At 41.4% G+C, this 14,422-nt stretch overlaps 1 protein-coding gene across 1 annotated transcript; it reads right to left on the bottom strand.

The window, feature by feature from the left end:
• Positions 1–7,041: 7,041 nt before the first annotated feature.
• LOC310803315 (protein FAM3C-like) lies at positions 7,042–14,402 on the bottom strand. The gene is made up of 9 exons (XM_083668046.1): positions 14,298–14,402; positions 12,390–12,444; positions 12,046–12,162; positions 10,547–10,673; positions 10,070–10,128; positions 9,785–9,835; positions 9,592–9,676; positions 9,114–9,240; positions 7,042–7,870 (listed from the first exon to the last, which is right to left on the bottom strand). The coding sequence occupies exons 2-9, from the start codon at positions 12,400–12,402 to the stop codon at positions 7,742–7,744; spliced, it is 708 nt and encodes a 235-aa protein (XP_083524172.1). The 5' UTR covers positions 12,403–12,444; positions 14,298–14,402; the 3' UTR covers positions 7,042–7,741.
• Positions 14,403–14,422: the final 20 nt, after the last annotated feature.

The raw sequence follows: 14,422 nt of genomic DNA, 5'->3' as shown, positions 1-14,422 counted from the left end.
ATAACAAAGACATACTTACACCTATACCCAAGCGCTGCTTCACTTAACTGTACAGTTCCTGCTAGAGGCTACAGGCACTGTATTCTACACATTCCTTGTTCTAAATGACCTTAAAAGGAAATATGTTCACTCAGATGCACACACAGATTGTTTTAGGCTTATCTAAAACCATTACCTACAGACATCTCTAGCTCACTGGTACTGGTCCTGAATTCCTCCTGTTTAATGAAGTAGTATCGACACTGGGAGGGCAAGCTGTGTGTCTGGGGTGCTCTGAACCCTTTCCTCCCTCCTCACACAACTCTTCACAGAGAACACACTCAACTCTGCCAATACTGTACATCAATGGGGCTGGATATTGTACATTTCCTACACACAAGTGAACATGCACACACACGTATGTACGCACACAGGTACTGTATGCTCACAAGTACATACATAACTTATTCACACACAAACACACACACACACACACACACACACACACACACACACACACACACACACACACACACACACACACCCTCAGAACCAGAATGGGAGTAGTCCTAGCGCACCTATTGATATGTAAGGAATCTTTAGGAAAGCATTTGCAAAAGGATAGGTAGTCTGTGGTTTATATTTAACTTTAAACTTGAGAATCACCTTCTCAAGTTTGTGCTCTGCTATGTCATTTGCCATTGTGATTTGAAATTACATTGAAGCCACTGCTAGGAGGACAGTCCTGCCTATGACTGAGAGTCATAACTTATTTGAAAAGTGTTGAGAACTTTTCAAAATATTTTCTCAATGTTTTCTATTTTGCCCCAGTGTATTCTGGTTGAATTGGTTATTGACTGCCAAGTGTTTAAGGCTTCAGAATGCTTTCTCTTAGCACTGTTGGCACTGTTGATTGACCATGACCTAGAACTTTCCGAACAGATAAACAGACTCCAGACCGACCTGTGCTAGCATCAACCCCACCATCCTCCAGTCTCTCTTTCTCTATCTCTCTCTCTAATTTAGCCACTGTGTGGGTGTCCACTGACAATAGCGATTAAAAAGCCCATTTTGATGAGCCAGACAGTTGAATAGAAGATTGTTCTAAATGGCTGCATTGATTTGCTATGATGATGCTGTCTTAAACTCTAATTAAACAATTATGCAACTGCATAAAGGGAGTTGTTAGTTGTCTGCCCCTGATACTCAGATGTATAAAAAAAAGAGATAATATTTGCGTATATTTTCAACAAATTGTTAACACTAGAAGCCCCGGGCCCTCATTGCTAACAAAAGTACCCAGAGTGAAGTCCGGACATCCATTTGTTGATGTTAGTGTAACAGTGTAATCATTAAATTAGATAAATACCATGCAAAACATAATGCTGGTTGTGTTTAGTCAGGACTTAAGAATCAAATGTGAAGCGCCAATGCTTGATAACAAGTAAAACAGAAATCTGAAGCAATAATGACACATAACAAAATAGAATTATAGATACAGTATATGCAAGAAGGTCTATACAGTACGTCTGTACATCATTTGCTAAGGTAATATTTTTGGTTAAAGTGGACACAAAATCGCTTCTTCTGTTAGGGGCTAAGCGCCTTTATGCAAATGTGTCAGTAAAGTCCACAGACAAATCCGTCGGCTCTTATGCTCCACCATGCAAACCACATTCAAAACAAATCTTGGTGTTGTCTCCTGGGTTATAACAAGCAATCGAGTTACACACAAAAGTGTTCCAAATATCTGTAATCAGGGCAAATTTGTCCGTCTCCCTGGATCTCGTGCCCTAATTGTCAATCAGACAAACATAGGCTACTGTAACATACATACACACACAGGACGAGAAAAATAAGGTCTAATAGACTGAGAGTAAAACTATGTAACTAAGATATAAGATGTTGGATGTCCCAGAACTTTTTACAATTGAATGACAGTAAATCTGAGGTAGTCATATTTGGCCCAAGCAATACAGGACAGTCTTGGCTGGCTGTCTGCCAACATCAAATCTTCAGATCGAAACCTAGGGGTGATTTTTTAAGCTGACCTCAAATTCGAGAAGCAAATCAAAACAAACAACCACAGATAGTCCTAAATGCAGCAGCTAGGCTTTTAACCAGAACAAGGAAAAGAGACCACATCACCCCAATTTTAGCCTCCCTACATTGGTTACCTGTTAGTTTTAGAATTGATTTTAAGATTTTACTGATAACTTTTAAGGCTCAGCTGAGACTATATTTCTGACATTTTAATCCCATATGAGCCTCAGCCCAACCTAAGACCCTCAGGTAGGGTCCTTCTGGCCGTTCCAGAGTCTAGACTGAAGCCCCTAGACTATGCCTGAGAATATTATGCTAGCAAGATCTGTATTTTCTTTGAAATCTCTTCTTAAAACATATTTTTATAGACTAGCCCTTATTGTTTTTTATGTGTTGTGTTTTACCTTGTTTTCCTACTTATATTTTTGTTTTTATCTGCACATCTGTTTTATCTGCACATTTGTAAAGCACTTTGTAACACTGTTTTGAAAGGTGCTATATAAATAACCTTTATTATTATTATATGTTGTGGCTTGAGTAAAAGAAATGCAATAAGCCCGCGTTTCGACATACAGGTGTATTGAAGGGTACGTGTCTGTACGCTGTGCATGCTTCTATTCACATATAATCGCTTTGATCATGCAAATAACTGTTATTGTCTGCCTGTCTGTCTATGTCGGGGCGGCAGGTAGCCTAGAGGGTAGAGAGGCTGGCCAGAAATCGGTAAGTCGCTGGTTTGATCCCCACCCCAGTATAGAGTAGAAATAGAAATGAGGAGTGCAAATGGACCATTTGCACTTTTTGCGGGCAGGTGTTAATCACGCCTCAGGACGTGACTTGGACATGTTGACTATCAAAAAAAGGTGTGGTAGTCATGAAAATGCTTCCCAAAATCTTTTTCTGTGTGATTTTGAAATTGTAACAACTTGTAACATGGCTTGTGTTAAATAACATTTTCTTTTAGGGGAAAACCTGCTGGCCCAACTCTTCAACACCAGTTACTTCATAGTTAATTTCTTTCTAGGAGCTAGTCAGTATTTTTAGCCTGTCTGTTGCGTAATTTGGGCAGAGGATTTTCTCTGATTGACTTAATCTGCCTCAGTGGGTCTTTGGCACAGGACTGCCTTAACTCCACTTGATGTCCCAGATACTAGTAGGGCAATCGCACCAGCAAGAAGAAGTCCTATTAATGTAGAGACTGAGAGTCATAATAACCATTCTGGGACTGGATACTGCTCTCTCACTATGGATGCAGCTAAATCAAACACCACAGTGTTACATCTATCACTTCCCCCTTGCGTTACATTAATGTTTTCCTCCTGATGATATATCAATCTGTTAACCTCAGTATGTTAGAGGAGTTTTTACAGTATGGCTTACAGAAAACAGTTTCTAAAGCATGTAAGAGAGAGTCTCTTTGTTTCTCTTTGAGAGTCTCTTTCCCTTAATTAAAGAATAAGGGCCTACCTATCCAACAGGGGGGAGAGGTCAAAATAGGGTTAGGAATGAATCACATGTCCAGGTTCGTTGTCTAATGAACCATGAGTGGTCTAATGTGGCCTAGAACTGGGTATTATGTAATCATGGAAATTGTTTTGAAAATTAATCAGAGCATGATTTTACCTCCCTTTGATGCAGGGCGAGTATGATTGGTTTTGGATGAGTCACTACTAACATCGTTATTTGTAGAGATGGCCAACATTATGGCCTTCGTGTAACCGAGTTGAGTTGGTAAAACTCACTCCTCAAGTTCAAATACCGCCACCCGCGCTGTCAAATTGCTAGCTTTTCGATAGCGTAGCTGGTTTACATCAGGTATTTGAGGAGAATGTCACGTGTGTTGGAAAGCCAAAGGTCACAAGTTTGAGGTTCGGTCGGAGCAAGTCGAATTGCGGGGCTACTGTTTGCAACAACTTGACGTCTGTTTCATTAGCACCCAAACACCCACAGGCTCCAGCAACACAAGAAGAGTGGAAACTACGGCCAAATAGTTTCTTCCTCCGTCCCCCTCCAGAGTCTCTGTGCCACTGAAAGGAAGTGTTGTGCTTGGAGGGCTGGTACCGGCGCTGTGAGGTCCGGACTGGGCATTCAGGAGGTGCCAAGCGGGGCCCGGAAACTGGCAAAGGGGATGAAATTACAGCCTGGTTGTGCTGTGACATTTCCAGCACTCCAGTACTGCACTCCCTCTTTTCCCCTCTCTCCCTCCTTCCACAACCACGCTCTTTCCTTCTCCCCCTCTATCCTCTAGTGACACTCTAATGATTCCTCAGTCGGGAAAATGGTGTCATGCTGGGTCAGTTTGAGCCAAAATGGTGAAGTCCATTTCATTGCTGAAGTAAGTACGCCATTGATGTTACAGTGAAGCAGGCCTCTCTTGGGAGAGATGCATGTTATGTTCTAGCTATTTTATTCCTATGATATAGGACCTAATCATAGTATCACAGTATCTATTTGAATATGGTTTATGTGGGTGTGCTTTCTCCATTGCTCTGTAACAATGGCACATTGGTAAACATTGCTATTCAAATAAAACCAAGTTGAATGGAACTGCTCTCATTCTTGACCCATAAGAGGACAGCACCTCATGTCTGATGCAGGTCTTAATGGAATCTACAATATTCTTGTTTCTGATGACTTCCTCTACCCCACAGAATGAAGCCAATGTAGGCGATGTTCCTATGGCTTCCACTGTTTACTTCTCTACTCACAGTTGCACCTGTTGACCCCTAAGTCATTTATAGCACAGAAATAGATACTGTATGAATCAGACATATCCCATTAATCTTACTCATAAATTACCCTGAGATATGACATAACCCCCACAGGTGACGAGAAGACACTTGCACGCAGTCCATAATACTCCAGTTTCCCTCTGGGAACCCAGCTGTCAGCTGTCATTCGCTGCCAATTCAATGGAAACACACCCTGGTCCACACCCTCACAACCGGCTCGTCCCACCCCATAGCTCAAATATTTGTGAATGCGGCTGCACGGCCGGGGAACCCTATTGGATGTAGTCTGCTTGCTCAATGGCCAACAATGAGTTTCACTGGTTAATAAGAAACTTCTAGAGTATTTGTGGAATTTATATTCTCTATGCATGCCTTTATATCCCAGCATTAAGGAAGGTGACATTGTCAAATGTATGTGTGATGTGAAACAATGGAATGGTCAAGGTTGATAATCCTGCAACTCCAGCCTGTTATGACAAAGGTCAAGGCTGAGAGGGACTTTTCCCCACTTGAAACCTGTGTCAAGACCAGGGATGACTGTGATGAAATGTTGATATCTCGCCCTAAAGTCCTCAATCATTTAATATACTCAACATAGAAATGTTCATCCTTTCACCATAACAAGGGGAGCTGTCTAAGCTGTTCTTCAACTCTATGGCTCAAATAACAAGCTGAGTAGTTGCTTAGCAAATGACTAGGTAGCACAGTTTTTTGTTTTGGTACAATTTCAGCAGACAAACCCACACATGTGGCTTCCCTTTCTCTTCATCGACAATAGGAAAATCAGTATTGTAAATGTGTAAACTAAACATCACATATTGGTACAGTGCAGTATGAGTAAAAGTAACATATATATGTACAGTATATGCACAATAACATAATGATGTACAGTAACACATTCAACAACAACAGCCCCTCCAGTACTGACAACAGCACAGGAGTTTACATGACAACAGTACAGTATTCTTCTCATGTACTATTGTCCAGTCTCTGTACTGTGTTACTTTTACTGTATGTTGTCTATAGTATTCTGAGGACAGTAAAGTATCTATCTATCTAGAATCTGATACCCACTTACTTTCTTTCCATAAGATGCCCCCATGCTTCTTAGTGTTTAGGCAGGTCTGCCTGTTCCGTATGCCTGGTCAGGTGTGGCTCCGCTGGGTCCCACACTCCTGAGTTTTCCCTCTATCTCTCTGTTCCTCTTATCCCTCCACTCCTCCACGGCTGGGTTCTCTCTCTGCTCAGCACTGCTCTGTCCACCCTGCCTGCCTGCCTGCACCAGGGAGGGGGGTAGACAGACAGTCGGGAGAGAAGAACCTCCTCACTCTCTCCTCTGGCACCCTGACAACAACAGCCAGGGGTACAGTACTATCCTACAGTCCAGACCTCCAACAAGGATAGCTCAAATAGTAGGGTCCTCGAAACCGGCAGTCCAGGATAGTGGGAGAGGACGAGCCATAACGTCAACTCAAGGAACCTCAGCGAGGATAAGGTCACGAGTCAAGCAGATTGTTTCAAGTGAGGGAGAGTGAGACAGAGATAGAGACAGAAGTGGAAGTCCTCATTGGATACGATGGACTACCATAAGCAAGTAAGTGTGTCTGTATGTGTGAGAAGGGAAACTACCTATCTGAGCACAGCTATAAGAGCAAACCCTCCTCAGCCACCTGTTGCTCGCTGACTCCCTACTCTTAGTGGACTTAAGGACAGTAGGGGGGATTATGCTAATTGGTGGTGACAGAGCAGGAAGGCCAGCAGAGAGCACACTGCGGGACTGGCTCTGCTCTAGTCATGGCTGACTCTACCACTGTGTCACCAGTCGCCACCATGGCTACCAAGAGCTGGACACCACTGTGTTCTTTGTGAGTGTGTGTGTGTGTGTGTGTGTGTGTTATTATGTGTGTGTGGCTCTGTGACATTAGGGCTGCACTTCATTCCAGAAAGTTTCCTCCTGTCTTAGTAGTTCACTCCTCTTGGATCCTGAGTGGATTGAATTGGTGAAAGCAAAATGGCCGAAATCTATGCATTCACGGATGATCAGCAAAGGGGATTGAATGAGGGCAGAGAAAAGGGGACACGTTTTTGTAATGGAATGCAGCCCTAGGTTTGGAGGCTGGTCCCCTTCCCTGTCTGGGAATCTGGCCACTACTGTAGGAGCAGCTGCCACAGATCAGGGCAGACTTATGACATCACAGACGGGTAGCTCTGGAGAGTGCAGAGCAGCTCTGGCTTTGATTCACTCCTACAGTTCACACAATAATAATAATAATAATAATAATAATAATAACAATAACAATATCTTTATTTGTATAGCACCTTTCTAAACAAGGTTACAAAGTGCTAAACAATAGAAGAGATTATAGAAATACATTAGCATAAGTAAAATTCCAAACAGAAAGAAAGCCACATTCAAACAATAGATATCATTCAGAATCAGGCTCAACATTAAAATAAAGAGATATTAAAGAGAGATTTAAAAGAAGACACATAGTTTGCCAGCTTTAGGTCTTCAAGCAGGCCATTCCAAAGTCTAGGGGCCCTAATGGCAAAAGCCTGGTCACCTTTATTTGTCTGTCTAGACTTTGGAACAGTCAGTACAGGCTTGCCTGAAGGTCTATGGCTGCGCTTCTGTTCATATGGTGTTAGAATGGCTGCAATGTATACTGGGGCTAAACCATGTCTTGCTTTATAAGTTATCAATATAATCTTAAAATCAATTCTAAAATCTACTGGAAGCCAGTGTAACAAGGCTAAAACAGGTGTTATGTCATCACTTCTCTTACTTTCTGCACTAACTGCAAGGCTTGGAATTCATGAAGATGAATCATCACTTATTTCAAACAATCACATCTGTACATTTGTTCAGCAATTACAGTGCAACATTTTCAAAATGGTCGAAAACTCTTCTTTTTTTTTTCTAATGTCGAAAAATAAAAATACAAACAAACAGCATCATCAGAGTTATATCATTCTGAATCACATCTCTACACTGCTGTTGAATCTGTGTGTCCTTTCTTTGGATTTCCAACCCTAACTCTGGGAATGCAACCACCTACTTCAGTTGCTCCTGGCCAGCCATCGTAAACATTTGTCGTAACATTGTTCTTTGCCACCTACAGTATAGGGATGAGATGGGTGACATACAAATACAAACAAACAAGTACTAGAGCATAGGAATCATTGACACAAAATGCAAGGAACCTTTTACAGTGTTAACAATGTAAACTGCAGAGGAACATTTTGGTTTTGGAAGCCAGTATACAAGGCCTCAATTTGCTTTCGCTAAATAGCGCTGTGCACCACTAAAATCATGTGCGAAGACCGTTTTGTAAATTTGATATCACCACAAAGTGGGTCTGCCCCGAACAACACAAACTTTGCACCAATATAGGAGTGTTGGTGGACTTGTCAAGGGGAGTTGGCAAACACCTACTGTACTGTATGACGTTCCACCTTCAATAATTACCAGTAGGCGAATATAAGGGGCACAGCAGTTTCGCCTGTCTGGGATAATCCCTATAAATATGTGGAAGTAGGGTACATCCTCTATAAATATGTGGAAGTAGGCCTAATGTATATTCTCGCATTAATACAATCTGTAAACTATATTCATATGTTAAAAGGTTGCATACATCGATTGCCTCCACTGTCTGTGCCAATTACTAATTCAGTCATAGAATCATGCATGTCTTTGATAGGATATGAAATTAAATAGGAGAATATCTTAAACATTGTATACTGTAGATTATAGGGAAATGTGCATAGCCTATACCTGCTTCATAGAAAATACGCTTGGAGAGCCTTTATGCATGAAACTAAACAAATAGTTGTTAGAATCATTCTGAAAGTTGTCCACTTCTTCAATCCATGGTAATATTTGGAGGGGAGCATAATATAAACTAGCATACAATAGGCCTATGTAAGTCCACCCCCCACACTGCATCACCACTGAAAGATTTGCAGCAGGTTGAATTTGGCGCGCCAATGTTGGCATGTTGAGTGCTTAGATTATGTCTTCAGCTCATGGTTAAATTAGTTGCCTCCACCTACAATTAGTTGCTAACAACTGTATTATCATTTTATTTGTCCAAAAAAATAATGATTATCCATTCCAACATTTGCACTGAACTCCTGATTGGCCAGGACAATGGACATCTTCATTGTCACAGTCAATTATCGCCACCCATATACGCCACCCATATACACTAACTGAAACTTTGTGGAATGAAGTTACCAATTTAGCGACCGTGCCCACTAAAACGTATAATGCACAGCGCTCTTTAGCGGAAGCAAATTGGGTGCCACAAGGTTTGATTGAATAGTTCCCATCGTATTTTAGTATTTACTTTACTGTACCTTCTCAAAGGGACTCTGTCCTTTTATGCCACCACTCCCTACGAAGACCCAACCATCCCTGAACATCAGGGACTGTACCGCAGAGCTGCCCAGGCTGGCAAACACCTCCCTGATTTGTTCTGTCATCCTGTACAAGTAAGACAACAATCAAGACTAGGGATCAAAGCTGTACCAGGGTTCAATGCCATTAATGTGGCTTTTTTCTAAAGTGTGGTATGATGTACGAAAGGCAGCTATGTCACTTTGAGAGACACGGCAATTGATTATTTTGCACAATACTTTTCTATACATAGCAGGAATATCTGATGATATCATCAATATACGGTCAATGTTTCTATTTTAAATTAGAGAATGAAATAGTTAGCTACTAGCTGAATAGTCTTATTATAGCTGTGTTTTCCATTTGAATGATATATGATAACGTCGAATCAATAAATCATCTTTTTATTTTCCCCTTAGTGGTGACGGTATACCGTACGTTGTTGCTGGGTCATCGAAGGAGGCCAATAGAACGATTGTACTAGTTTTGATCTCCTTCAGGAAAAACAGCAGGCGGTCCACCTCTGAATACAGATTAGTATGGGTCAATGAATACAGTACCCACCCACTACGGGTTATCATTACATGATGAATTAAAGTTTTAGCACAAACTTGAGACAGAAGGGACTTACTTTCAAAGTACATGTTAAAGGAATCCATCTTTTCTATCTCGCCGCTTTCACCTTAAAACACAGTCGATAACAGCCGATGAGCTGGAATAAATCTGTGATCTGCAGTTCACTGTATGTAAACCTGTGGTTCAACTTATGTTACTAACATACATTTTAGGACAAATTACATGGCAAATAGCCTGGTGAAATAGTCTCTACAAGTTTGGATACTGCAATGCTTATACATTCCTTCAACTCCCATACAATGAGTTCCAAATTCAGGTTTCATACATTTTCTTCACTTACCATTAACAAGAACGATATTCAATCCAGTGTAAATGTTGTTGTGAACATGACTCATAATCCTATGGAGAATTACAGGTAAAATGTTACTCAGTGACACACAAATGCATATTCTACAGTATACACAATAGATTTACTTGTCATAATGCTTTTGCTCCCTTGTCTTGGTCCCTTCATAACCTTGTACTGTGTGAATGAAAGGCCTTATAGTAATATAATCTCATTCTAATGCTTTGTACCTTTGGTCATGAGTGGCTGGAGACAAATAGAGGAGGCTGTTAACTATTGGGATTTATCCTAAGACATTCATGTGTCTGTCAACTTCCTGCACAACACTGACACACAGAGTGAGATTACACTGCCATCTAGTGGTTGTGTGCCCCACTCACTTATTTTTTACAAACTGAGAAAGTGTCATTCCCTGAGAAAGTTTTTTGACTGACTGACTGGTTGTTACAGTAGGTCTCTCCCTCTACTCACATCTTTCCACGGAAGCAGATCTGGGGTCCGACTACATTGGCCATCCCAGTTCTCAGATGAAAGGCAAAGTGATCTGGTGGACACTTCAACAGACCACACTTGTTTTGAGAGAGCTCATGTCTGGCTTCTAAACAAGATAGTAAGGTTCACGGTTAATTAACCATCATACAGTTTTTCCCAACTGTCCTGAACTTACCCACCCACCCGTTACATTTGCACTGATGTGTCCTCTGTTTCTAATGCGTGTTTGATGCAAAGCAATTGTCTGTGTTTATAGACAAAAAGACTATTGGTTTAGGACTGAACATTCCCCTGTGTGCCTGGATCCTGGATTTCCTGACGGCCAGGCCACAGGTGGTCAGGGTGGGTAGACACACCTCCAGCACACTCATCCTGAGCACAGGGTCCCCCCGGGGCTGCGTCCTTAGCCCCCTCCTCTACTCCCTGTACACTAGCGACAACTCCATCATCAAGTTTGCAGACGACACAGTTGTGGTGGGGCTGATCTCAGAAAACAATGAGGAAGCCTATCTGGACGAGGTGGCGGACCTGTCACTCAGGAGAATAGCCTCATCCTGAATGTCTCCAAGACTAAGGAGCTGATTGTAGACTTCAGGAGAGTACAACATCCAAGGACCTACACGCCACTTGACATCGTGGGACTGCTGTGGACAGGGTGAGCAGTTTTAAATACCTGGGAGTCCACATCACAGAAGACCTGACCTGGACTACCCACATCAGTTCACTGGTGGGAAAGGCAAGGCAACGCCTGTTCCATCTCAGGCAGCTGAGGAAATTCAAAGTCTCCCGGAGGATCCTTCAGTCCTTCTACTCTGGAGCTGTGGAGAGCATCCTGGCTGGCAACATCACCGTCTGGTACGGTAACAGCACGGCCCAGGAGAGGCGAGCTCTGCAAAGGGTGGTACGCCTGGCAGAAAACACCATGGGAGCTCCAACCCCCCGTCTCCATGTCCTGTACACCAGGAGGTGTAGGACCAGAGCCTACAGGATAATGAAGGACCCTTAGCAGTTCCAGCTGCTGCGGTCAGGCAAACGCCTTCGCTGTCAGGCAGCAAGAACAGAGAGACTAAGACTGAGTTTCTTCCCCCACGCCATCAGGATCATCAACGATGACCCCACCAGTGCCCCCCTCAAGTCACTCACACACTCACTGACATCATAACACATATGCACACACATAATCATCCATCTGCTGTTTATATTGCTTATACTGCTTATACTGTTCATATTGTTTATACTGTTTATACTGTTCATACTGTATATTTTTTAGTACTTCTATTTTATTTTATTTTATTCTATTTTAAAACTTATTGTATTGTCACTTTTGCATTTCACTGTGTACTTGTATGCACGTGACAAATAAAGAATCTTGAATCTTGAATCTCTATCTAATCTAATGTAATCATAGTACTGTTTGAGATGTTCTCTTCCTTTAAGAAACCTAAAAGATATTAAAATGATACAGCAAAAAGAAATACCCAAATTCTTTGGTGGCAGGATGATTTGTCTGATTTGTTGCGGCATCCTGGAAGGCTTCCACACAATGCAGCCCAGGAGGAGAAGTGTGGTCAACAGCAACCCTGGATACACAGCATCTGCCATTGGGACATGTGGTGTAACATTAACAACAAATGTAGAGAGTAAAATTGGAGTAGTAGTAGTGGTAGTCTTGTGATTCTATATTGGGTAGAATTCATTCAATAATTGGTTATTTTCCTGTGATCAGTTGAATTGTAATTTACAGTATATCCTATTTATTTATTTTTTACGCAAAAAACAACAATTGCGTATCCCTCTAATAGATCATAAAATGTCATCTTACCTTTAAACCTCATCTCAATGTTGTATTCCTGTGAGAACTCTCTAAACTGAATTTACTGTGGGTAAAATGTAGATTATGCAAAATATTATCAATCAAATTCTAGGTGTATTCATGTTCAGGTGGAATTCATATTGATATACTTTGATATGGACTTTATTCTTTAACTTTCAGTGTCACCTAGTAATTACTAAGAAATGTGATTATACATTGGTAAATCCATAGCTACAGTATGATGGCCTACAAGCCCCACTATATCATTATAAAACAAGTCCCACTATAACATCTACAATGTACCAATGTTGTTGAATATCAATAGGTCTGCTTTTCAGCAAATCATGTAATACTAGGTAATACTACAGAAGTTGAAGTAGGACTGTATGATTAAACACTACCCAAATGACATGCCACATGGCACAATGTTGCCTCCCTTTTTACATGTGAAAGGGTATATGATGATCTGTCACTGTCACGAGGCTGTCCAACCAGTAGATGGCGACAGAGAGCACTTCCAGGGGGACCAAGAGGAAGTAACCAGGAGATGCCCATATTTGGTCCTTCCTGCCCGAGGGACTCACCTGGAACTAATGACAGGAGTGATTGTGTTTTGTGTTTATGTTTCTCACCTGTGTTTTAGTCATTAGCCCTTATTAGTTGTAGTATTTTAAGACCTCTGTTAGCAGTGCCTCCTTGCTGAGTTTTGAATGTTTATGCCTGAGACAGTTTTGCCGTGTATTGTAAAGATCCCTAAGTTTCCGAGTAAAAGCCTTGGACCTCCCTCAACTGCCTCTGACTCTGCATTTTTGGGGTTTGCCTGGTTACCATCAGCTTTGGCTAAGGTGAATAGAGCCACTGGTGGTCAACTCTAAACCTACCGTGACAGTCACGGTGTGGAAATGTACTCGGGTCATTTGATTTTATTGATAGAGTTGATTATTTTGCTGAAATAAGCACACATTACCAAACAGGAAGTGTATACAATTTTGAAAAAGTATTTTTGAGATTTAAAATGTACGTATTGGTGGAATTACATGTCATTTTACACTTTTTTACATCAAAATTATTTTGTGTGTCATGTACACACAAGTATACAGTGAAATGAAAAAGTGTGCAAATGCCAATCAGTGAAGTAGAACTTGTTGGGCATGTTGGAACAATAATAGGCGTTACTTGCCATGTGTCATAGTTTGGAATTTCACATGCAGATCAAGCGATTTTGACCGGTTATACAGGATGGAAATTAAAATGTTTTTGATCCTGGCACTACCCAGTCCCTGCCAGTGACAAGCATACGCATAACATGAAGCAGCTACCACTATTCTTCAAGCGGCAAATGGATTTGTGTTGGATTTGCACTTAACTTAATGCTTTTTAGTAAAACCAAAGAAACCCATTTCCAGCCACTTTTGCTTGTCACTGGCAGTTACAGTAGGTCTCTCCCTCTACTCACATCTTGCCACGGAAGAAGATCTGGGGTCCGACTACATTGGCCATCCCAGTTCTCAGATGAAAGGCAAAGTGATCTGGTGGACACTTCAACAGACCACACTTGTTTTGAGAGTGACAAGCATACCCATAACATGATGCAGCTACCACTATTCTTCAAGTGGCAATGGCAATGTATGTGCTGGATTTGCACTTAACTTAATGCTTTTTAGGAAAACCAAAGAAACCCATTTCCAGCCACTTTTGTTTTGCTGTATCACTTGAATTCATTGTGAATTGCATCCAAAACACCAGAGAATGCCCAATGCCTGAACCTAGTGAACCATTGCACAATGTATGTTAAAATTATTGAATTGTAAAAGAGACATTTTTTATTGTAGTCTTGTGTACTTAGTTAGTTAGTGATATTTACTAACACAAACAAGTTATTTGCATCGAGATGAACAAATAGTTATTCAACTTTACCGTGCCAGAGAGCGAGATCGAGAGATGATAACGTTGACCAACTGAGTGTAAGTCTGGAACTGAATGAGCAACAGTACACAGGCTTGAGTCAAGCTTAGCAAGGATACACCACTGGACCAGGATGT

Source organism: Argentina silus (assembly GCF_951799395.1).
Source record: "Argentina silus genome assembly, chromosome: 4".
Taxonomy (NCBI): domain Eukaryota; kingdom Metazoa; phylum Chordata; class Actinopteri; order Argentiniformes; family Argentinidae; genus Argentina; species Argentina silus.
This window is presented reverse-complemented; position numbering and strand designations above follow the sequence as displayed.

What these genes read in the sequence shown, in the direction of transcription:
- LOC310803315 (XM_083668046.1), bottom strand. An exon ending in ATCTGCTTCCGTGGAAAGAT is followed by an intron (nt 10,129 to 10,546) that starts GTGAGTAGAGGG and finishes AATTCTCCATAG; the next exon opens with GATTATGAGTCATGTTCACA. An exon ending in GACAGAGTCCCTTTGAGAAG is followed by an intron (nt 7,871 to 9,113) that starts GTACAGTAAAGT and finishes CCTATACTGTAG; the next exon opens with GTGGCAAAGAACAATGTTAC.